This window comes from Natator depressus, chromosome 11 (genome assembly GCF_965152275.1).
Source record: "Natator depressus isolate rNatDep1 chromosome 11, rNatDep2.hap1, whole genome shotgun sequence".
Classification (NCBI taxonomy): Eukaryota; Metazoa; Chordata; order Testudines; family Cheloniidae; genus Natator; species Natator depressus.
In genome coordinates, this window is record NC_134244.1 from 63065019 (window position 1) to 63087976 (window position 22958).

Genomic DNA, 22958 nt, shown 5'->3' on the forward strand with positions numbered 1-22958 from the left:
TGAGGTTACTAAAGGAGTTCTTCAGGGAAGAAAGTTTTGTTGACATGCAGTTTTTTTAAAGATTAGATGCCGGGTGTTAGAGGGGCTACTTGGGAAGGAGCACAGGATGTGGGAAATGCCCACCAGATAACTGGTCTGGAGGGAGCCTGATAATCTGGAACGGGTAACTATACAGTGCCCTAGCCAGAGAGTGGAGTCATGAAGTCAGACAGAGCACCCGAGTCATGAAGAGAGAGAACAAGATGGGTCACAGCATGAGTACCTTTTGGAAGGTGGCATTTGCTCCCAGAAGTGGGAGCAAGGGCCCTCTAGCCTCAGGGACAACAGGGGTCATTTGACGCTCAGACCTTGAGATGAAAGGATAGAGGTAGGATAGCTCCCAGGGCCTGCCCTTGAGCCTGGGTGTATCTGTTTGGATGGGTGGACTGGGCCAGGGGTGCTTTTCTCTTCCTGCCTCCCACAGTCCTCTGCTGGGCTGCTGTTGGTAGCTCCTACAGTTAACTGCACACTGAGGTGCATGGGGCTGTTCATCCCTCTCTAAGTTATTGTTTCAGGCTGGCTGCAGACTTGGGCAGACGTCTCTGAATTGGTTGAACCTGGGTCATATTTTCAAGCTTTGATTTACACCCCCTGGGACAGGAACCTCAGCTTTTGTTACACACAGGAAATGCCAGTGTAATCCGATGATTCCCGAAGCTTGGGACCTCGACCCAGGCCTGTAGTGCCTATGGCTAGTTAATCCTGCCCTGCCCTGGATCGGTGCTCAGGTAAATCTGACCTGAGGCTCGCTGGGGAGAGAGCTGTGATTGGCACTGCCTCTCGGCTGGGAGGAGGATGTGGCTCATGTCTGCCATCAGCTGGGTGCCCAGTTCTGCCTGCTCCATGCCTGGTGGATGAGGGGGCTCTGGCTGCTGCTTCCTGGTGATGCTCCCAGGGCCCCTTTAGCCGTAGCTCCAAATCTGTGGCCATGGGTGGGCTGGAGGATTATGATCTAGACTACAGCTATGGTTACAGTCCTCCCGTCCGTCTCTCTGTGGGCCAAGTCCTGGATGTTTCACTCTATGGTTCAGCTCTTACGACGTGCCCTGCACTGCATTCTGGGTAATGCCCGCACACCCATGGAAGTGATTGGGAGGGAGCCTCATACACCTGTACATCCTTGTGTGGCTGTCTAGGTCTGAGCCCTGTGTTTGGCTTTGGGTCCTTTGTGCTGGAAGTAGCTATGCTATGCTGGGGGAGGGCAGGGAAAGATGAGGGACAACGTTTGGTTCAGAAGATGATACCGTAGCCCAAGAACACAGGACAAACCTTGACGTTCCCCTTAGTACACTTACAACAGCACGTTGAGAGCACAATGGCTGTTAAAGCATTTTATTCATTGAGACCCTTCCAGGCAAAAGGTGTCTTGATTCAGTAAAGATCAGTGGCACGTCTCAAAGAGCCGACTTTGCCACTCATAGAGCCCCACTCACTGAATCTCCTGTACTGCCCTGGCCGCAGCAGGTATTGGCGGCCTCTGTAATTCGGCAATTCGTAAAGGATCCAGTGTCCGTCCAGCACAGAACAAGAGAGCATCTCGTGGGCGCGTAGCTGGTCCATGACTTGCGGAGAGTCCTCGGTTAACTCTACCATCTTGCCTCTGTGATCCTCCTTCTCATAGATCTTTATCCTGTAGGTGCCCCTGTGCTATTTAAGAAAATGAAACAAGGTGATAGAGTGACTGCAGCAGGCTGTCTGCCTGTGATCCTGGGCCCTGAGTCAGCTCTCTGCACTGCTCCAGTGACGCAAAGGGAGCTTAAAACTGCCTCTGGTCCCCAGAGGAGGGGAATCCTTGAATGCTGCAAAGGCAGCGCATCCACCCCTTTGACTGAGACCTACGCCAGCCGTGGCTCCCACCCATAGGCTACACTAAGCTGTAGGATACACTAAGTTCTGCTGGGGGGCATTTCAGGCTTCAGCAGGCCCAAAATCAAAGAAACAGAAAAGTGACTTTGTTCTAATGAGTCACAGAAAATATTGGGCCCAATTCTCCCCTCACACTGATGGAACTCTGTGGCCTTCAGGGAGTTACTCCTTATTTTACAGCAGTGTGAGGGGAGTGGGCCCAGTGTATCTCCAAATCCCCAGAAGTTACAGAAACATTTTTCCTTCTTAACTCAAAGTATGTCGTCCTTTACTGTCCATATTCTTAACCACAGGACAGCTTCACCCAGGCCTGGAACAGGCTCTTGTAGTGCAAGGTATCCTATCCTATCCCTGCAATGTCCCCGCAGCCATCCTGGAGGGATGACCACTAGGAGGAAGAAAGCAGTTTTCGTTTACAATCCTCGGCAGCTCGGCTGAAAATGATCAAGCAAGTTCCTCATGACGGTGGCTTGAGCAACGTTGCCATTTTTTAAAAGCAAAATGGAACTCACTGTTGGGATCATCCGGCAGGACTTAATGGAGGTGCTGAAACCCTCAGACTGCATGTCAGCATAATCTCCCCGTTTCAGAAAGAACTGCTGTCCCTGGAAGTTGGGACGTTCATAGAGCATGAAGCAGCCATTTTCCACGCGGACGGAGTTACAGCGGCTGAGCTGACTTTGCAAATCCGGACGGTCGCTGCTGCACTCAACAGAGCGGCCCTGGAAGTTTCTGTCCTCGAAAAGGATGATCTGGTGCGAAACAGAAACAGCAGAGTTTTCAGTAACATCCTATACTGTGTGACAGCGTCCTGGCATTCCAATTTTTCTCCGTCCAGCACACTAAGCCTGCAGTGTATGGGCCTTACATTTTACTCACAGTGATGATAAATTGATATACTCCTTTGACTTCAGTGGAATTGATCCTCATTTACACAAGTGTAAGTGATAGCAGAATTAGACTCTCTAAGAATAATATACAGGGGCTAATAGTGGCAGTAGGTCCCCTCGCTCTGCATTCTTGATTCTCCTCTCCTACTGGGATAGGCCAGGAGTAACTCCTTTGACATTAAGAGACTAACTCTGATGTAAATGAGAGGAGAATCAGATCCCTGGCTTCAGCCTGGCATACCAAACGATCCAGTCCAGACAGGTTTCTCTTACCTTTTCCATTGTAGCTGGATTCAGGCTGCAAACCATAGTACTCCAGCCAGGCAACTGCCTTTTTATACCTCACAACCAATGCTAAGTGTGCACAAGTTAACAAAAGTCTTTTCTCTGTTCATAGAGCCAACTCATGACTCTGGGGGCTCATTCACTCATTGTACTAGTGTCCATAATTTTTGTGTAGCAGTGAACAGGTTTGATTCCTATTGTTACCAGTGACCAGTTCCGGGCCCTGGATCTGTCAGCTCAGCCATTTTTACATTGAAGACAACATAGTTCAGGAAAAGGGAGAAACTTCTGGCCGAGTGACAGAGGGGACTGGATGTTGATGCCATCACAATCCTTTTCTATAGAGTCTCTGCAGTTGCATTGTTGTTAATGAATGCAGAAGTGGTACAATAAAGATGGAAGAGGGTTCAAACAACAAAATAGAAAGTAGGGAGATAAAAACAGAAATGTGTACATCAAAAATAATGTCAAAAGGTCTTCGGTAGACATCACACGTGTTTTAGCCATTCAATAGCTTTGCGGTCAGCAGTATAGAGTTTGGAACGTCCTCCTGAGAGACCAGCACGAGATGATCAGCTGTTCAGTAGGTGTGCCGTGTCCACGTCCACCCGCAGCCTCACAGGGCTGTTCTGAGTCCCCAGGTGTGGTCATTTCCAGCACACGTCTTCACCCCCCCATCTCAAATGGTTGTTTCCACCATACATAGTGTGGGAGCCCAAGGCCAGGCAGTCTTCCATCAGGCTGAATGGGGAGAAGGAGTTTCTCGAGCCTTGTCTACACTACAGAGTTTTGTCGACAAAAGTTAGGCCGTTTAATTAAAGGGCTTTCATGAAACCACTGTTGCATGTCCTCATTATGGTCCTTCTGTCAGCAGAGCCCATCCACACTAGCAGCTCTTGCACCAATACAGAGCAGTGCACTGTGGGTAGCTATCCCACTGTGCAACTGACCGTAAGGTTTTGGGAAGGGTTTACAATGCCTCATGGGGTAGATACAGTGTCACATGATGCAGGTTTGTCAATCCCATCACTCCATGGGCAGCCTACTAGATTGCCAGACGTTTTTCAGCTGAAGTGTATGTGGGTTAGTAGGGGAACAGTGTGTGACAGGGAGTGTGTGTGTGTGTGAGTGTGAGAGAGAGAGAGAAACAGAGTGTGTGTTGGGGAAGTGTGTGAGTGATTGTGTGTGTGTGCGGGGGGAGTGTGTTGGCATGCTGTCGCTCTAAGTTCAGACAGCAGCCTGAGCAACCAATCCTGTGGGTGGGGGACATCCCTCCCCCTCCACATCAGCCTCTGGATCTGCACAGCATTCTTCGTCCCCTCCCGCCCCCGTAGAAGCAGTTTGCTCTGTCTGCCTGCCAATTCCACATTAATGGTTCTGTGATTCCCTCCGAGTTCTCCCACAGCCTCCTCAGCTGCCAGGAGCAGCATCCTCATCAGCTCTTTGAGCTCTCCACACTGTGGAATGTCAAAGCTTGCACATGCCTGCAGGGCAGCTGAGTTCAAAACAGTGAGCAGAGTGGTCACGGTGGGCATTGTGGGATACTGGGGGAGGCCAGTTATGGCAACATAATGAACAGCAGCGTCTACACTGACACTTTGTCGCTTTAACTTTGCTGTAAAAAGCTCCATGTCTGTTGTCCACGTGGTTTTATTGTTTCGGCAAAACAACAGAGATTTCCGACAAAACTGTGTAGTGTGGACAATGCCTTAGAGAGGGAGCAGCTCGTTCCCATTCTGCTTGCTACAGTGTGACAGCATCCACCATGGAGCTGGTCGGTAGCATAGTCCAGATTGGTGTTCTGCTGATGCATCAGTGGCAAGGCACGTCCCATCAATGGCGCCAGAAGTGGTGGAGCCAGAGGACCATACCCCCCACTTTGAACATCGTTGTAGTTTCGGATGGCAGGGGTCAATGTTGCCCACCAAACCACAAGCCTCGGAGAGGTGCAGAGTGGCACAGGTGGGAAATTAAAATATAAAATATTAGTCTAGCTACAGATATAATTTTCCAGATATTGTGGAGTAACATTTCTTTTATAATAGTGGCTCCTGGGTGCAGCAAGCAAGGGGGAAAAATTGTAGGAAAGGGTAGAAGACCAAGCTGGATGAGCAAGCATCTCAAACAGGTGATTAAGAGAGAGCAGAAATCCTACAAGGAATGGAAGATGGGATGGTTCAGCAAGAAAAGCTACTTTTTGGAGATCAGAATGTGTAGGGATAAAGTGGGACCTGCCAAAAGCCAAGCAGAGTTGGACGTCGCAAAGAAAATTAAAACCAACAGTTAAAGGTTCTATAACCATATAAAAAAAAAAACCAAGGAAAGAAGAAGTGGGACTGCTAAACACTGAGGATGGGGTGGAGATTAAAGATAATCTAGGCATGGCCCAACATGCCTCAATGTTTAATAAGGCTAATGAGGAACTTAGGGGTAGAGGCAGGGTGTCTATTGGGAACGAAGATATGGAAGTAGAAATTACCATATCTGAGGTAGAATTCAGACTCAAACAGCTTAATGGGACTAAACTGGGGGGCCCGGATAATCCCCATTCAAGAATATTAAAGGAACTGGTACATGAAATTTCAAACCCAATAGCTAAGATTTTTAATGAATCTTTAAGTTCAGGGGTCGTACTCTATGACTGGAGAATTACTAATATGGTTCCTATTTTTAAGAAGTGTGTGTGTGTGTGTGTGTGTGTCGGGGAGGAGCCGGGGGAGAGAAGTGATCCAGGAAACTTCAGGCCTATTAGTTTGATCTTAATTGTTTATAAGGTCTTGGAACAAATTTTGAAAGAGAAAGTAGTTAGGGACATAAAGGTAATGGGGCGGGTGGGGGGGAAGGAACACTCTGTACCTCGGGGGAACACCATACACCCCATGTTCATCCTTATAATATGATTGTGTGGTATCCAATGCAAAGTTTGTCATGTGGGTGTCTTTGGAAGGCTCGTGATGCGCTGAGCATTGTTGTTATAGTAATGTTATAGATTGTAAATTCATGTATGTAGTTATGAGGCTGAAAATGTGTCCTCATGGCTTAAAAGAAGCCCAGGCAAAACTCTCCAAGAGCAAAGGGGTAGTTAACACCTCATCAGGGCACGTATGGGACAAACCTAGCCCAGCCTCACAGGGGGAGGGATAGCTCAGTGGTTTGAGCATTGGCCTGCTAAACCCAGGGTTGTAAGGTCAATCCTTGAGGGGGCCATTTAGGGATCTGGGGCAAAAATTGGGGATTGGTCCTGCAGTGGGTTGGACTAGATGACCTTCTGAGGTCCCTGATATTCTATGATTCTATGAACAAAGGACACTGGCCTAGGCAGCAACAAAGGATTTGTTGGACTCTCAAGTGAGTCACCCTCCTTCCTTTGGTCAGTTTGGGACTATGATGAGGTAATGCTCACCTGACTCTGAAGAGCGGGAGGCAAAGCCAAGAGGGCAGAAAGAACAGGATAAAAGGGAGAGACATTTGCCATGCTCTCTCTCTCCTACCTCCACCAGCAGACACCACCACCGAGCAACTGAAGCACTGATCAAAGGGGAGAGCCTGGCTGAAGGGCAACCAGCCAGCCTGTGGTGAGACGCATCTAAGTTTGTATGGGCACCAAAAGTGTTAAGATCAGCTTAGAATGCGTTTTGCTTTTATTTCATTTGACCAGATCTGACTTTAATCTCTTAAAATCTATCCTGTGTAATTAATAAATTTGTTTTTGTTCTACCTGAAGCAGTGCACTTGGTTTGAAGCATGTCAGAGACTCCCCTTGGAATAACAAGCCTGGTACATATCAATTTCTTTATTAAATTGATGAACTCATACAAGCTTTCAGCGTCCAGCGGGCATAACTGGACACTGCAAAACAGAGGTTTCTAGGGTTGTGTCTGGGACCAGAGATACTGGCTAGTGTCATTCAGTTACACAATCCAAGCAGCGGCTGGCCAAATGTGCTCACTCATGTAGCTGGGAGCAGCTTACATGCTAGAGGCTGTGCGTGAACAGCCCAGGAGTGGGGGTTCTCACAGCGGAGCAGGGTAGGGCTGGCTCCCAGAGTCGAGGATTGGAGTGACCTAGCAGATCACTGGTCCAGATAATACCAGGGGAACGTCACAGGGGGAAAATACAACATGGTTTTACAAAAGATAGATCATGCCAGACCAACCTTATTTCCTTCTTTGAGAAGATAACTGACTTTTTTAGACAAAGGAAATTCAGTAGATCTAATCTATCTGCTCTAATTTACCTGGATTTCAGTAAGGCATTTGATACAGTTCCACATAGGAAATTATTAGTTAAATTGGAGAAGATGGGGATTAATATGAGAATTGAAAGATGGATAAGGAACTGGTTAAAGGAGAGACTACAATGGGACATACTGAAAGGTGAACTGTCAGCCTGGAGTGAGGTTACTACTGGAGTTCTTCAGGGATCGGTCTTGGGACCAATCTTATTTAACATTTTTATTATTGACCTTGGTACAAAAAGTGGGAATGTGCTAATGAAATTTGTGGATGACACAAAATTGGGAGACATTGCTAATACAGAGGAGGGCTGGAATATCATACATGACCATGAAAACTGGAGTACTAGAAAAGGGATGAAATTTAATAGTGCAAAGTGCAAGGACATGCACTTAAGGACTAACAAGAAATTTTGCTATAAGCTTGGGACTTTTGAGTTGGAAGTGACAGAGGAGGAGAAAGACCTGGGTGCATTAGTTGATCACAGGATGACTATGAGCTGCCAGTGTGATGCGGCCGTGAGAAAGGCCAATGCAGTCGTAGGATGCATCAGGCGAGGTATTTCCAGTAGAGTTAGGGAAGTGCTCGTATCATTATACAAGGGACTAGTGAGACCTCATCCTGAATATTTTGTTCAGTTCTGGTCTCTCACATTTAAGAAAGATGAATTCAAACTGGAGCAGGTGCAGAGAAGGGCTACTAGGATGATCTGAGGAATGGAAAACCTACCCTCTGAGGGGAGACTCAGTGTAACCAAATGAAGGCCGGGGGAGCTATGATTTCTCTTCACACATACATCAGAGGAATACATACCAGGGAGGGAGAGGAGTTTTTTTAATTAAATGCCAATGTTGACACAAGAACAAATAGATATAGATTAGCCATTAAAAAGGTTAAATTTGAAATTAGATGAAGGTTTCTAACCATCAGAGGAGCTGAAGTTTTGGAACAGACTTCCAAGGGGAGCAGTGGGAGGGAAAAAAAACTAACTGGCTTCAAGACTGAGCTTGATAAGTTTATGGAGGGGATGGTATGATGAGACTGCCTACACAATGGCATGTAGCCAATGTGCAGCTACTGGCAGCAGATGTCTCCAATGGCCAGTGATGAGACACTTTATGGAGCGGGCTCTCAATTACTACATAGAATTCTTTCCCTATTTGGGGTCGGGAAGGAATTTTCTCCTGGGTCAGATTGGCAGAGACTCTGGGGTTCTTTGCCTTCCTCTGCAGCATGGGGCATGGGTCACTTACAAGTTTAAACTAGTTTAAAAGGTGGATTCTTTGTAACGAGAAGTCTTTAAATCATGATTTTGGGACTTCAGTAACTCAGCCACAGGTTGTGTGTCTAGTACAGGAGTGGGTGGGTAAGGTTCTGTGGCCTGCAATGTGCAGGAGATCAGACTAGATGATCATGATGGTTCCTTCTAACCTTAAAGTCTAAGTCTCTGTCCACTTTGTCAAACTGTTTGGCATTTAGCATTTGCCACATGGGTCTGAGTTTGATTTATCTTTTATTGGTAGCCTGGTATTTGTTCAGGGCCCACTAGGCTAGCATTAATTGAAGTCCAGAACAAAGATCAGCTTAGAGTGAGATTTTTTTTCTTTAATCAGCACACTGATAACTTCTGTTAATTTTCCATACTGAGCTGACTGACTTTGTGCTAGAAGTAGCTATGCTATGCTGGGGGAGGGCAGGGAAAGATGAGGGACAACGTTTGGTTCAGAAGATGATACTGTAGCCCAAGAACACAGGACAAACCTTGACGTTTCCCTTAGTACACTTACAACAGCACGCTGAGAGCACAATGGCTGTTAAAGCATTTTATTCATTGAGACCCTTCCAGGCAAAAGGAGTCTTGATTCAGTAAAGATCAGTGGCACGTCTCAAAGAGCCGACTTTGCCACTCATAGAGCCCCACTCACTGAATCTCCTGTACTGCCCTGGCCTCAGCAGGTATTGGCGGCCTCTGTAATTCGGCAATTCGTAAAGGATCCAGTGTCCGTCCAGCACAGAACAAGAGAGCATCTCGTGGGCGCGTAGCTGGTCCATGACTTGCGGAGAGTCCTCGGTTAACTCTACCATCTTTCCTCTGTGATCCTCCTTCTCATAGATCTTTATCCTGTAGGTGCCCCTGTGCTGTGACAGAAAACGAGACAGGGTAATAGAGTGACTGCAGCAGGCTGTCTGCCTGTGATTCTGGGCCCTGAGTCAGCCCTGTGCCCTGCTCCAGTGATGCAAAGGGCACTTAAAACTGCCTCTGGTCCCCAGAGGAGGGGAATCCTTGAATGCTGTAAAGGCAGCTCATCCACCCATTTGACTCAGACCTACACCAGCCGTGACTCCCACCCTTGGTGCAGGGAGCATGTCTGGAGTCGGGAGGAGGGAGCCCATCAAAGTGCAAGAGAGGGCGGGGCTGAGTGTACAATGCTGGCCAATCCTCAGTGAGCACAGTGGTCTCCTGGGCTATGCCAAGGTTTGCTGGGGGCTGTTTCAGGCTTCAGCAGCCCCAGAATCAAGGAAACTGAGAAGTGACTTTGTTCTAAAGAGTCACAGAAAATATTGGAGCCCAATTCTCCCCTCACACTGGTGTAACTCTGTGGGCATCACTGATTATTCCTTATTTTACAGCAGTGTGAGGGGAGTGGGCCCAGTGTATCTCCAAATCCCCAGAAGTTATGGAAAACTTTTCCCTTCTTAACTCAAAGTATGTTGTCATTTACTGTCCATAGACTTAACCAAATGAGAGCTGCATCCAGGCCCTGAAAAGGCAGTAGCAGTGGAAGCTTTCCTGTCCTATCCCTTGAATGTTCCCCTAGCCATCCTGGATGGACGACCACGAGGAGGAAGAAAGCTGTTTTCGTTTTCAGTCCCCAGTAGCTCGGCTGAAAATGATCAAATAAGAACCGTATGATGGTGGTTTGGGCAATGTTACCATTTTTGGAAGGAAAAAAAAAAGAGGCAAAATGGAACTCACAGGTGGGATCATCCGGCAGGACTTAATGGAGGTGCTGAAACCCTCAGATTGCATGTCAGGATAATCTCCCCGTTTCAGAAAGAACTGCTGTCCCTGGAAGTTGGGACGTTCATAGAGCATGAAGCAGCCACTTTCCACGCGGACGGAGTTACAGCGGCTGAGCTGACTTTGCAAATCCGGACGGTCGCTGCTGCACTCAACGGAGCGGCCCTGGAAGTTTCTGTCCTCGAAAAGAATGATCTAGTGCAAGAAACAAACGGCACAGTTTTCAGTAACATCCTATACAGTGTGACTCCATCCTGGCATTCCAATTTTTCTCCGTCCAGCACTGTAAGCATGAAATGTCTGGGCCTTACATTTTACTTACACAAGTGTAAGTGAAAGCAGAATTGGGCTGTGAGAGTTTAATATACAGGGACTAATAGAGGCAGTAGGTTCCCGCACTCTGCATTTTTGATTCTCCTCTCCTACTGGGATAGGCCAGGAGTAACTCCTTTGACATCAGGAGACTAACTCTGATGTAAATGAGAGGGGAATCAGGTCCCTGGCTAACTCTGTTGTAAATGAGAGGAGAATCAGCTCCCTGGCTTCAGACAGACATACCAAACAATCCAGTCCAGACAGGTTTCTCTTACCTTTTCCATCGTAGCTGGATTCAGGCTGCAAGCCATAGTACTCCAGCCGGGCAACTGCCTTTTTATACCTCACAACCAATGCTAAGTGTGCACACGTTAACAAAAGTCTTTTCTCTGCTCATAGAGCCAACTCATGACTCTGGGGTCTCATTCATTCTTTGTACTGGTGTCCATAGTTTTTGTGCAGTGGGGAACAGGTTTGATTCCTATTGTTACCAGTGAGCAGTTCTGGGCCCTGGATCTGTCAGCTCAGCCATTTATACACTGAAGACAACATAGTTCAGGAAAAGGGAGAAACTTCTGGCCAAGTGACAGAGGGGACTGGATGTGATGGGATCAACAATCCTTTTCTTTAGAGTCTCTGCAGTTGCATTGTTATTAGTGAATGCACAAGTAGTACAATAAAGATGGAAGAGGGTTCAAACGACAACATAGAAAGTAGGGAGATAAAAACAAAAATGTGTACGTCAAAAGAATGTCAAAAGGGCTTAGGTAGACATCTCGCGTGTTTTAGCCATTCAGGAGCTTTGGGGTCAGCAGTACAGAGTCTGGAATGGCCTCCTGAGAGACCCGCATGAGATGAGCAGTAGGTGCGCAGCGTCCATCCCCACCCGCAGCGACACGGGGCTGTTCTGGATCCCCAGGTGTGGTCAGTATCCACACACCTCTCTTCCTCACATCTGAAATGGTTGAGCTTGTACCACAGATAATGTGGCAGCCTGAAGGCAGGAGGTCTTCCATCAGGATGAGTGATGAGAGAGAAATTTCGTAGACAGGGAGCAGCTCGTTCCCATTCTGCTCACCACAGTGTCACAGCGTCCACCGTGGAGCAGTTGAGTAACATAGTGCAGATTGGAGTTCTGATGATGAGTCAGTGGCGAGGCATTGTATCTTTGAAAAGTGGCCCTGGTGATTATCTTCTGGATTGTGTCAAGGAGGTTCTTCGCTGCAATATTATGCCTGATGTTAGAAGGAAGGATATTAGAAAAGACTGGTAGCCAATCAGTGTTTGTTGGTCCTGTAGTCCCTGGTTATAAATGTTATTCTCATCATTTGATTCAATAGCACATCAACTAGCATGGTGTGGTAAGAGTTTAACCACACAGGAGCACAGTGTTGCCCAAGTGAGTAGCAGAAAGTTACTGCTGAACTGTCCAGTGCTTGCACATTAGCTCCTCAACTTGAGCCCGCAAACTTCTTTAAGAGGCCATTTCTGCTGTTAATTTTCTGTGCTCTCTTGGTGGTTTGGGTGTTATGGGTAAGCATGAAAGCTAGAGTGACTCCTAGATATGCTGGCTTTGGGTCATGAGCCAGTCATTCTCCATTCAAGAACAGGTTGAGTTCTTGTGAAGCATTAGCTTGAGTGAGATGAAACCATGACAACACTGTCTTTGACATACTGAGATTAAGTCTTCACTTCTTCCAGTCCTAAGGGTTGTCTGCTGTATCTTGGTTCAAATTGTCCACAGTCTTTTTGAAGTTTTTCTCTTGACATTAGACAGATGTCATCTGCACACTTGAGTGGCCTTGAGGTAGTTGGAGACAGTCGTTTGAAAACATATTGGATATAAGTAGGGGCAAGGACAGATCTCTGAGGGATCCTGTTCTTCTGGATCCCCTAAGCATTCAGTTTATTTCCTAACGTGGTTTGGAATTGTCTGTTTCGGAGCATCATTTCTATAGCCATAACAACCCATCAAGGTAATGTCTTGACCAACAAGGCAGTGTGCCAGATGGTAGCATATGCTGCTTTTCAGTCAAGAAGTACAGCCCTGAACATCACAGGGCACTGTGATCGAGGTGTCCAAGATGCCCTCAAGCTCTGCTGCTGCTTCTCCAAATCTAAAAGTATGGAAAAAACAGAGGAGAGCTACCTCCCCACTTATCCAAACAAATGGTACCTGAGCCTCATGGGATAGGGCGGATAGCTGTAACAACAAAGGTTGCCACTCACACTGCTGAAATTAAATCTACAGTTTCCATCCGACAGAGCACCATGACCGAGACTGAGTGCGCTGCAAGCTCTAGCCAGACAGACTGGTGAAGCAGAACAGACTTTCTGAAGTGGAAGACGATTTTAAAGAGAACAAATAACAGGTTATCAAGAGCTGTAATGATATCAAGACAAAACTAATTGGTCTAGAAAGCCACTCTAGACCATGTAACATGAGGACTGTGGGTGTCTCTGAGGGAATAGAGAAAGGCAAACCTTCTGAATTTGTCCGTAGATTGCTAAATTGTAGGATTTTCCAATAGCTTTTTATTTTGATATAGAATGGGCATACCGGACCCTTGCCCCCCAGTCAGCTCTTGGAAGTCGGCTTAGAGCGTTTGATTGTAAAGCTCCTGAAGCTTACCACTAAGAAGCTAATACTGCAGAAATCCAGAGAGAGACATGGAGTGGTTATGGGAAGAACCAGCAATTAAAATACTGCTCTCTCAAGATTATGCCGTGATGTAGTTGGATTGAGGGCAACTTTTTACTAAGTGAAACAATTGGCTAGGAAGTTTATTAAATACGTGGCTAAGCTCTATATTAAGAATGGGGATAGTATCATTCATTTCCCCTTAGGAGGAAGAAAAATACCTCCAAATTCTGCAGACTCCCCTTTGCAAGACAAGATGTCTATGGAATGATCAGAGTGTATGGAATTTATCTATTGCTCTCTGAAATCGGATATGTTTGCTGTAAACAAGTTGGGTGCTAGCTGATATTGATGTTAGTTTTTTTTCTCTTTTTTTCTCTCTCATTGGGGCTGAAGGGTTATAAAATTATTAACAATTTACTTCCTATTGCCTTAAATCATGTAGAAGGAGCATCAATGTAAAATCGATCTATCATCATTGCTTTATTAGTTGGTGCTTCCTGATGGACTAAAGTATATGTGGGTTTTATTGGTTGGTAATAGATGACTACTATAATTGTAATGTTCAGAACCCCAGGGGCTGTGAGGATCTCCAAGTTTCGCCTGCCCCCTCTGGTTAAAAAACAGTCCAAAACTACACACTTGATAAAAATATTTCTTTTTGATGGTATGGTACTAACATATATTTCTCTCTCCACTATCTTTTTCTTTCACTTTATTTAATCCCTCTTTCTGTCTCCATGCTGGGAATTTCCTTCCCATGCCTGTAGAATATGTACCGGGAAGCTACTCTCTACCCCCAGATTATATAACTTTGGCTGCGTAGATATTCAAAAGCTGTTTACTGCGCAGGAAAATTTTCAATGTCTCATTCATTCACTAAGCGGCTTTATATTTTAACAAGGATGGCTCTGAGAACTAAAGGTGTGTCCTGAAATATAAAGGGTTTCAGTAACCCTATTCAAAGAAAAAATATATTCAATGCGTAAAGAGAATGCTGCCATTGCTATGCTCCCGGAGACACATCTGACAAACTTGAAGTTTGTAAACTGAGATGGGGTAGGGCTGTTTCTGTTTCTAGTTGCTTTACATTCTAAAGTGAGAGGTATTACTTTAGTAATACCTCCCAGGACTATGAGGTTATATGGAAGGGTTAAGTGGAGCCAACCCTAAGCATGGACCAGACCACTTTGCCTTTGGGAAAGGCTTGCAGGGAGCTGGATCCTTGATGATGACTTTAGATCCCACTTGGTGCTCAGTCAGGTCTCCTTTGGCATCAGACCATGCCTTGGTGTTATACACTTTCCTGTCCTCTCTCGCCACCACACTCCTCTGTAGCTGCAGAATCTGCATCTGCAAGTCCTGTACCCAGGCTTCTGACGGGGCTTCTCTAGCCAGATAGACTGAACGGGGTTAATTATATCCTTCCACACTCTCACTGGTCTTTCCATCAGGCCACATTGGGGGAAAAGGCTGTGGATTTGCATCCCTATCTCTGAAACGCATTAATACCAGTAAAAAGCATGAGGAGGACGTTTGACACCTCAGAGACTAACCAATTTATTTGAGTGCAAGCTTTCATGGGCTACAGCTCATTGCTGCCTGTTGCAGCACCTCTTTTTTTTCTTTTCTTTTTGATTGTCTTATTCATTCACTCAACCTGTCCTGCTGCTGGCTGACTGACAGGGAAAGGGAACCTTTTGCTCTACATCCAGCTGGGTGCACACTTCTTTGACAACTGACCCCACAAATCATTGTCCGAGTCAATAGCCTTAGGCCCCTCCCCGCTCTGCAGAACACATTGCCCACCAATTGTTTTGCTCTCATGAGGGCAGTCACAAATTTAGTGTGGAAGTCCACCACCTCCCAATGTGAGAAAGCATTGACAACAACTAGCACATACTTGTTCCCCCTTGGTGATAAGGGCAGCTCCCCAGTACAGTTGATTTGATCTCCTTTCCATGAACCTCTGGGACTTATGTCAGAAGAGCTTTTTTACTTTCTTTGAGAGCTGGATTGTGTCTGGCACAGATAAGAAGCATCTTCAGGTCCCTTTTCCATTGTTGCCAACCTGTCTTTGGCCTCTGCCTGTTTGGGATGGGCCCATGCACCCATAAGAGCAGATCTTTTTGCATATTTTATGGTCCCACCCATACTAAATCATTTTTTGATTTTACACAGAGGAGTTCTTGCTTTATTACTAAATTTTGACCTTCATTCGTGTTTTGGCTGAAGGCTTGTTCCCAAAGGGATCCTAACTTCACATCCTGTTTTTGAATTCTTTGTAGCCTCTCCACTTTTTTCCTAATTTCGATTTGTTGATGGCCTCAAGTGAAATCTGTTACAGGGACAGTTTTCAAAATGGTATCCCATGGCCAGGGCGGTCCTTTGTCTGCTGCATTATTGACTGCTAGGTCAACTGTCACATAGTACTGAATTTGATTTCCCCGTTACTGGTAACCCGATATTTGTTCTGAGCCCATTATGCCAGTATTAACACAGTTCCTCTGAATACATAATTCAAGTTCAAAACAATGATAAGATTAGAGTGCTATTTTTTTTCCAGTACGCTGATAACTTCTCCTAATTTTGCATACACAGCTGACTTACTTTTCTTACTTACTTACTTTTTTAGTTGTACTGTAAAGTGTTTGACCATTTTGCTTTTTAATCTGATTGCTGCTAACCTTTTTTGGTTTGTGTATATGGTGGCTGCTGTCACCTGTATATCTAATACTTTTTTAAAAATTTTGCTGGCATGCATTTTTTTAAAGATTGTATGCCATGTGCTAGAGGGGCTCTTTTTACATTTAGGCAGCATTTCTGTGTGCCTGTGTTTCCCTACCAGCCAGTGGCAAGTGGCACAGGATTGTGGGAGATATCAACCGGACAGCTGGTTTGGAGAGACTTTGATACCATGGAAGTGGGGACTGTATGGTGACCTAGCCAAAGGGCCAAGCAGGAAGAGGGAGCACCCTGAGTCATAAAGACAGAAAGAAGAGTCGCAGCGTGAGTAACTGACGGAAGGGGTTGCCAGACCGGGCGAGAGCTGCTCCCCAGATGTAGTCACAAAGAGGTACCCCCAGCGCTGAGTGAACCCCACGACAGGCTGTTTAACACAAGCTCCAATATAGCACAGCACTTAAGCACATATGTAACTTTGTCAGTGGGACTATTCATGAGCTTCAATTAAGCACACGCTTAAGTGTTTTGCTGGACCAGGGCCTCACGCTGTCCCCAGAGGCCATGCCAATTGCTTCCAGAATGCCAACACGTTTTGGGCAGTCTGTCTAGAGATTTCTATTGAAATAGGGCTGGTCTAGACAAAAAATGCTGCATCAGCTCAGCTGTGCTGCTGTAGTGTTGTAATGCAGGAACTCCAACACCAACAGGAAAGTCGGTGTCGTTAATCCACCTCCCCGAGAGGCAGTAGCTATGTCAATGGGGGAAGCTCTCCCGCTGACATAGCGCGGTCTGCACGAGGTGTTAGATGGGTATAACTGTGTCGCTCAGAGGTGAGGATTTTTCACACCCCTGAATGATGTAGTTATACTGATGTAAGTCTGTCGTGTAGACCAGTCCTTAGTCAACCATATGACTGTACAATGTACTGGAAACAGGCTATTGGTGATGATACTGTGTAACATCTTGTTACATTGCTAGGCTTCTGGCACAGAAAAAAAGCTTGAATTGTTGATCTAAGTGCAAAACTCAACTTGGCCTGACCCATGGAGTCCCCATGAAAGGACCGTACTGTAGCGTGAGGGGTCAGGCTAAAACTGAATGTCTTGTTGCCTTTGCTCTTGTTTTCTGTATTTAATCTTGTCTCTAATACACCGATAGCTGTACATACAGATAACCTTGTAGTTTTATAGACTAGATTACAGTCTTTCTAAAACTCTGAACTCGCACCACTGTCCATGCAGAGAGTCAGGGATCAGGACTCATCTTACTGTAAGCAACAGTCTTTTCAGATTCAAAGTACACCTCCTGCTGGTATGGCTGGGGAGCGCTGCATGGCTCCCCCTCCATTACCCTGGCGAATGCTCTGTATGACTCCCCACCAAAAGCATGGGCCTCTGCCCTCCCCAGGGAGCAAGGGCTCTCCACCTGCAGGGACAACAGGGGTCCTTAGTCCCTCCCACCCTGAGATGAAGGGATAGGAGTAGGGTAGCTTCCAGGTCTCGCCCTTGAGCCTGGGTGTATCTGCTTGGATGGGTGGACTGGGCCAGCAGCATTCTTCTCTTCCTGCCTTCCACAGTCCTCTGCTGGGCTGGTCTTGGTGGTTCCTGCAGTTAACCCCACATTGAGGTCCATGGGGCTGTTCAGTCCTCTCAGAGCTACTGTTTCAGGCTGGCTGCAGACGTCTCTGAATTGGTTTCACCTGGGTCATATTTTCAAGCTTTGCTTTACACACCCCTGGGACAGAAACCTCAGCTTTCGTTACACACTGTAAGTGCCAGTATAATCAGATAATTCCAGGAGCTGGGGCCCTCAACCCAGGCCTGTGGTGCCTATGGCTAGTTAGTCCTGCCCTGCCCTGCATCGGTGCTCAGGTAACTCTGGCCCCAAGGTTCGGCCCCTGGCTGGGGGAAGTGCTGTGACTGGTGCTGCCTCTCGTTTGGGAGTGGGATGTGGCTGATTCCTGCCATCACCTGGGTGCCCAGCTCTGTCCGCTCCATGCCTGGTGGATGAAGGGGCTCTGGCTGCTGCTCCCTGGTGAGGCTCCCAGGGACCTCTGGCCAGGGAGTGAAGGCTGGCTCTCAGCCCAGGACCCCTCTAGTCCTCGCTCCAAATCTCTGGCCAGGGGTGGGCTGGAGGATTATGATCTAAAGCACAGCTCTGCAGCTGACGTCCTCTCTATGGGCCGAGTCCTGGATGTTTCAGTTACTTGCTCAGACTCCTGCACTGCATTCTGGGTGTGAGGCCTTCACAGCCCTGGAGGTGGCCCCGTACTCCCGACTGTCGCTGCCTAGGCCTGAGCTCTGTGTTTGGCGTCGGGCACTTTGTGCTGGAAGTAGCTATGCAATGCTGGGGGAGGGCAGGGAAAGAAGAGGGACAACTTTTGGATCAGAAGATGATACCATAGCCCAAGAACACAGGACAAGCCTCGAAGTTCCCCTTAATACACTTACAACAGCACGCTGAGAGCACAGTGGTTCTTAAAGCATTTTATTCATTGAGACCCTTGCAGGCAAAAGGCATCTTGATTCAGTAAAGATCAGTGGCACGTCTCAAAGAGCCGACTCTGCCACTCATAGAGCCCCACTCGCTGAATCTCCTATACTCCCCTGGCCTCAGCAGGTATTGGCGGCCTCTGTAATTCGGCAATTCGTAAAGGATCCAGTGCCCGTCCAGCACAGAACAAGAAAGCATCTCGGGGGAGCGTAGCTGGTCCATGACTTGCGGCGAGTCCTCGGTTAACTCTACCATGTTGCCTCTGTGATCCTCCTTCTCATAGATCTTTATCCTGTAGGTGCCCCTGTGCTGTGACAGAAAATGAGATAGAAAATGAGACTGCTGTGGTCCTGGGTCCTGAATCAGCCCTGTGCCCTGCTCCAGTGATGCAAAGGATGCTTAAAGTTGCCTCTGCTCCCCAGAGGAGGAGAATCCTTGAATGCTGTAAAGGCAGCACATCCACCCTTTTGACTCAGATCTACGCCAGCCGTGACTCCCACCCTTGGTGCAGGGAGCATGTCTGGGGTGGGGAGGAGGGAGCCCAACCAGGCACAAGGGGACAGGGCTGCAGTGTACAATGCTGGCCATTCCTCAGCCAGCACAGTGCTCCCATAGGCCTGGGGTTCTCAATCTTTTTCTTTCTGAGACCCTGTGACAGGGCGTGCTTGCCCCATGCTAGTACTGCAAGGGTTAACTCTACTCCTTGGGCAAAGGAGGTCACTCAGCCTCGGCCCTGCTGGGCATGCTCCATCTGGAGACCAGGTATAAAAGGGAGCAGCCCAGCCCAGCTCATATGGGGTGGACTGCTGAGGAGGAAGGTGCTGAGGCCCCAGAAGGTGGAAACCAGAGATGCCAAGACCAAGAGAACACCCAAGCTCCTGCAGACACCCAAGGAGCAATGGAGCTGCAGAGGGCCGCACAGGCTGAGGAGCTTGTGGACATCAGAGATTCCAGGACTACTACACCAGGGACAGGGTAGGAAGTAGCTCATGGGGATGAGGCATTGTACCAAGTGGTGTCTGTGTGTTTTGGATGGATTCCCCACTGACTCAGTGGTCAGCATTCCTGCCACTGTTAGGGCCCTGAGCTGGGACCTGTTGGAGAAGGGAGGGCAGCCACACTGACATTTATACGTAGGCCAAGCTATCCCAAGACAAGGGGTGATTGTACAGATTCAGCCGTGGGGCCATAATTACCCTCACCCTATCCCAAGAAGGGATGGGGCACACTTGCCCCATGAGAGGCCCCCCTAACATGCTGTAAAAACTCCATGGCCCCTTGTGCCAGAACAACTGTTTTTCTGCATATAAAAGCCAGGGCTGGCATTAGAGGGTAGCAAGCAGGGAAATTATCTCTGGGCCCTGCGAAGCTCAGCTGCTCTGGCTTCAGTTTCAGGCATGGGTGGTGGGGCTTTGGCTTTCTGCCCTGGGCCCCAGTGAATCTAATACCCACCCTGCTTGGAGGGCTCCCTGAAAGTTGCTCGTGGGCCCCCAGGGGGCCTCGGACCCCTACTTGAGAACTGTTGCCATAGGCTACACTAAGTTCTGCTGGAGGGCGTTTCAAGCTTCAGCAGCCCCAGAATCGAGGAAACAGAAAAGTGACTTTGTTCTAAAGAGTCACAGAAAATATTGGGCCGAAATCTCCCCTCACACTGGTGGAACTCTGTGGGCTTCAATGAGTTGTTCCTTATTTTACACCAGTTTGCGGGGAGTGGGCCCAGTGTATCTCCAAATCCCCAGAAGTTATGGAAAAATTTTCCCATCTTAACTCAAAGTATGTTGTTGGTCACTGTCTATATTCTTAACCAAAGTACAGCTATACCCACACCCTGAACAGGCAGTAGTAGTGGAAGGTTTCCTGTCCTCTCCCTGCCATGTCCCCCAGCCATCCTGGAGGGATGACCACTAGGAGGAAGAAAGCAGTTCTCGTTTACAGTCCTTGGTAGCTCGGCTGAAAACTATCAAGCAAGTGCCTTATGATGGTGGCTTGGACAACGTTGCTGTTTTTTAAAAGCAAAATGGAACTCACAGGTGGGATCATCCGGCAGGACTTAATGGAGGTGCTGAAACCCTCAGACTGCATGTCAGGATAATCTCCCCGTTTCAGAAAGAACTGCTGTCCCTGGAAGTTGGGACGTTCATAGAGCATGAAGCAGCCACTTTCCACGCGGACGGAGTTACAGCGGCTGAGCTGACTTTGCAAATCTGAACGGTCGCTGCTGCACTCAACGGAGCGGCCCTGGAAGTTTCTGTCCTCGAAAAGGATGATCTAGTGCAAGAAACAAATGGCACAGTTTTCAGTAACATCCTATACAGTGTGACAGCGTCCTGGCATTCCAATTTTTCTCCGTCCAGCACACTAAGCCTGCAGTGTCTGGGCCTTACATTTTACTCACAATGATGATAAATTGATATACTCCTTTGACTTCAGTGGAATTGATCCTCATTTACACAAGTGTAAGCGAAAGCAGAATTGGGCTCTGAGAGAATAATATACAGCGACTAATAGAGGCAGTAGGTCCCCTCACTCTGCATTCTTGTTCTCTTCTCCTACTGCTATAGGCCAGGAGTAACTCCTTTGACATTAAGAGACTAACTCTGATGTAAATGAGAGGAGAATCAGATCCCTGGCTTCAGACTGACATACCAAACAATCCAGTCCAGACAGGTTTCTCTTACCTTTCCCATCGTAGCTGGATTCAGGCTGGAAGCCATAGTACTTCAGCTGGGCATCTGCCTTTTTATACCTCACAACCAGTGCTAAGTGTGCACACGTTAACAAAAGTATTTTCTCTGTTCATAGAGCCAGCTCGTGACTCTGAGGTCTCATTCACTCTTTGTACTAGTGTCCATAGTTTTTGTGTAGTGGGGAACAGGTTTTATTCCTATTGTTACCACTGACCAGTTCTGGGCCCTAGATCTGTCAGCACAGCCATTTTTACATTGAAGACAACATAGGTCAGGAAAAGAGAGAAACTTCTGGCCCAGTGACAGAGGGGACTGGATGTCGATGCCATCACAATCCTTTTCTATAGAGTCTCTGCAGTTGCATTTTTACTAGTGAATGCATAAGTGGGACAATAAAGACAGAAGAGGGTTCAAACAACAAAATAGAAAGTAGGGAGATAAAAACAGAAATGTGTACGTCAAAAGGGCTTTGGTAGACGTCACGCGTGTTTTACCTATTCAGTATCTTTGGGGTCAGCAGGAGTCTGGAATGGCCTCCTCAGAGACCAGCATGAGATGAGCAGTAGGTGTGCAGTGTCCATCTGCACCTGCAGCCACACAGGGCTGTTCTGCATCCCCACATGTGATCATTGTATGGTACTAATGTATATTTCTCTCACCACAATCTTTTTCTGTTTTCACTTATTTTTTCACTTTATTTAATCCCTCTTTCTATCTTCATGCTGGGAATTTCCTTCCCATGCCTGTAGAATATGTACTGGGAAGCTACTCTCTACCCCTGGATTATATAACTTTCGCTGCTTAGATATTCAAAAGCTGTTTACTGCGCAGGAAAATTTTCAGTGTCTCATTCACTTAGTGACTTTATATTTTAACAGTGATGGCTCTGAGAACTAAATGTGTGTCCTGAAACATAAAGGGTTTCAGTAACCCTATTCAAAGAAAAAATATATTCAATGCGTAAAGAGAATGCTGCCATTGCTATGCTCCCGGAGACATATCTAACAAAGCTGAAGCTTGTAAACTGAATGGAGATGGGGGTAGGGCTCTCAGTTTCTAGTTGCTTTAAATTCTTAAGTGAGGGGTATTGCTTTACTAATACCTCCCAGGGCTAAGAAGTATATGGAGGGGTCAATGGAGCCAACTCTAAGCACAGACTGTATCGCTTTATCTTTGGGAAAGGCAGGCAGGGAGCCTGATCCTGGATGATGACTTTAGATCCCCCTTGGTGCTCAGTCAGGTCTCCTTTGGCATCAAACCATGCCTTGGTCTTTTATACTTTCCCGTCCTCTCTCCCACCACACTCCTCTGTAGCTGCAAAATCTCCACCTGCAAGTCCTGTACCCAGGCTTCTGACAGGGCCTCTGTGGCCAGATAGGCTGGAACTGGGTTAATTATATCCTTCCACACTCTCACTGGTCTTCCCATCAGGCCTCACTGGGGGAAAAGTAGGGTTACCAGGAGTCCATTTTTTGACGGGAACGTCCGGTCATTAGGGCAATCACATATTTAGTGTGTAAGGCTTCCTCCTCCCAGTGTGAGAAAGCATTGACAACAACTGGCACATACTTGTTACCCCTTGGTGTTAAGGACCTATCTCAGAAGAGTTTTTTTACCTTCTTTGAAAGCTGGATTGTGTCTGGCACAGATAAGAAGCATCTTCAGGTCCTTTTTCCATTGTTGCCAACCTGTCTTTGGCCTCTGCCTGTTTGGGGTGGGCCCATGCACCCATAAGAGCAGATCTGTTTGCATATTTTGTTGTGCCACCCATACTAAACCATTTTTTGATTTTACACAGAG

At 47.1% G+C, this 22958-nt stretch overlaps 3 protein-coding genes across 3 annotated transcripts; all 3 read right to left on the reverse strand.

Annotated features, from left to right (window-relative positions):
* Nucleotides 1-1410: 1410 nt before the first annotated feature.
* On the reverse strand, nt 1411-3104 carry LOC141995635 (gamma-crystallin B-like). The gene is made up of 3 exons (XM_074966894.1): nt 3069-3104; nt 2418-2657; nt 1411-1686 (listed from the first exon to the last, which is right to left on the reverse strand). Exons 1-3 carry the CDS (start codon nt 3102-3104, stop codon nt 1411-1413), a joined length of 552 nt encoding a protein of 183 aa, XP_074822995.1.
* Nucleotides 3105-9178: 6074 nt separating this feature from the next.
* Nucleotides 9179-10963, reverse strand: LOC141995636 (gamma-crystallin C-like). The gene is made up of 3 exons (XM_074966895.1): nt 10928-10963; nt 10293-10532; nt 9179-9454 (listed from the first exon to the last, which is right to left on the reverse strand). The coding sequence occupies exons 1-3, from the start codon at nt 10961-10963 to the stop codon at nt 9179-9181; spliced, it is 552 nt and encodes a 183-aa protein (XP_074822996.1).
* A 7541-nt stretch (nt 10964-18504) lies between these two features.
* LOC141996168 (gamma-crystallin D-like) lies at nt 18505-21185 on the reverse strand. The gene is made up of 3 exons (XM_074968025.1): nt 21150-21185; nt 20500-20739; nt 18505-18780 (listed from the first exon to the last, which is right to left on the reverse strand). Exons 1-3 carry the CDS (start codon nt 21183-21185, stop codon nt 18505-18507), a joined length of 552 nt encoding a protein of 183 aa, XP_074824126.1.
* Nucleotides 21186-22958: the final 1773 nt, after the last annotated feature.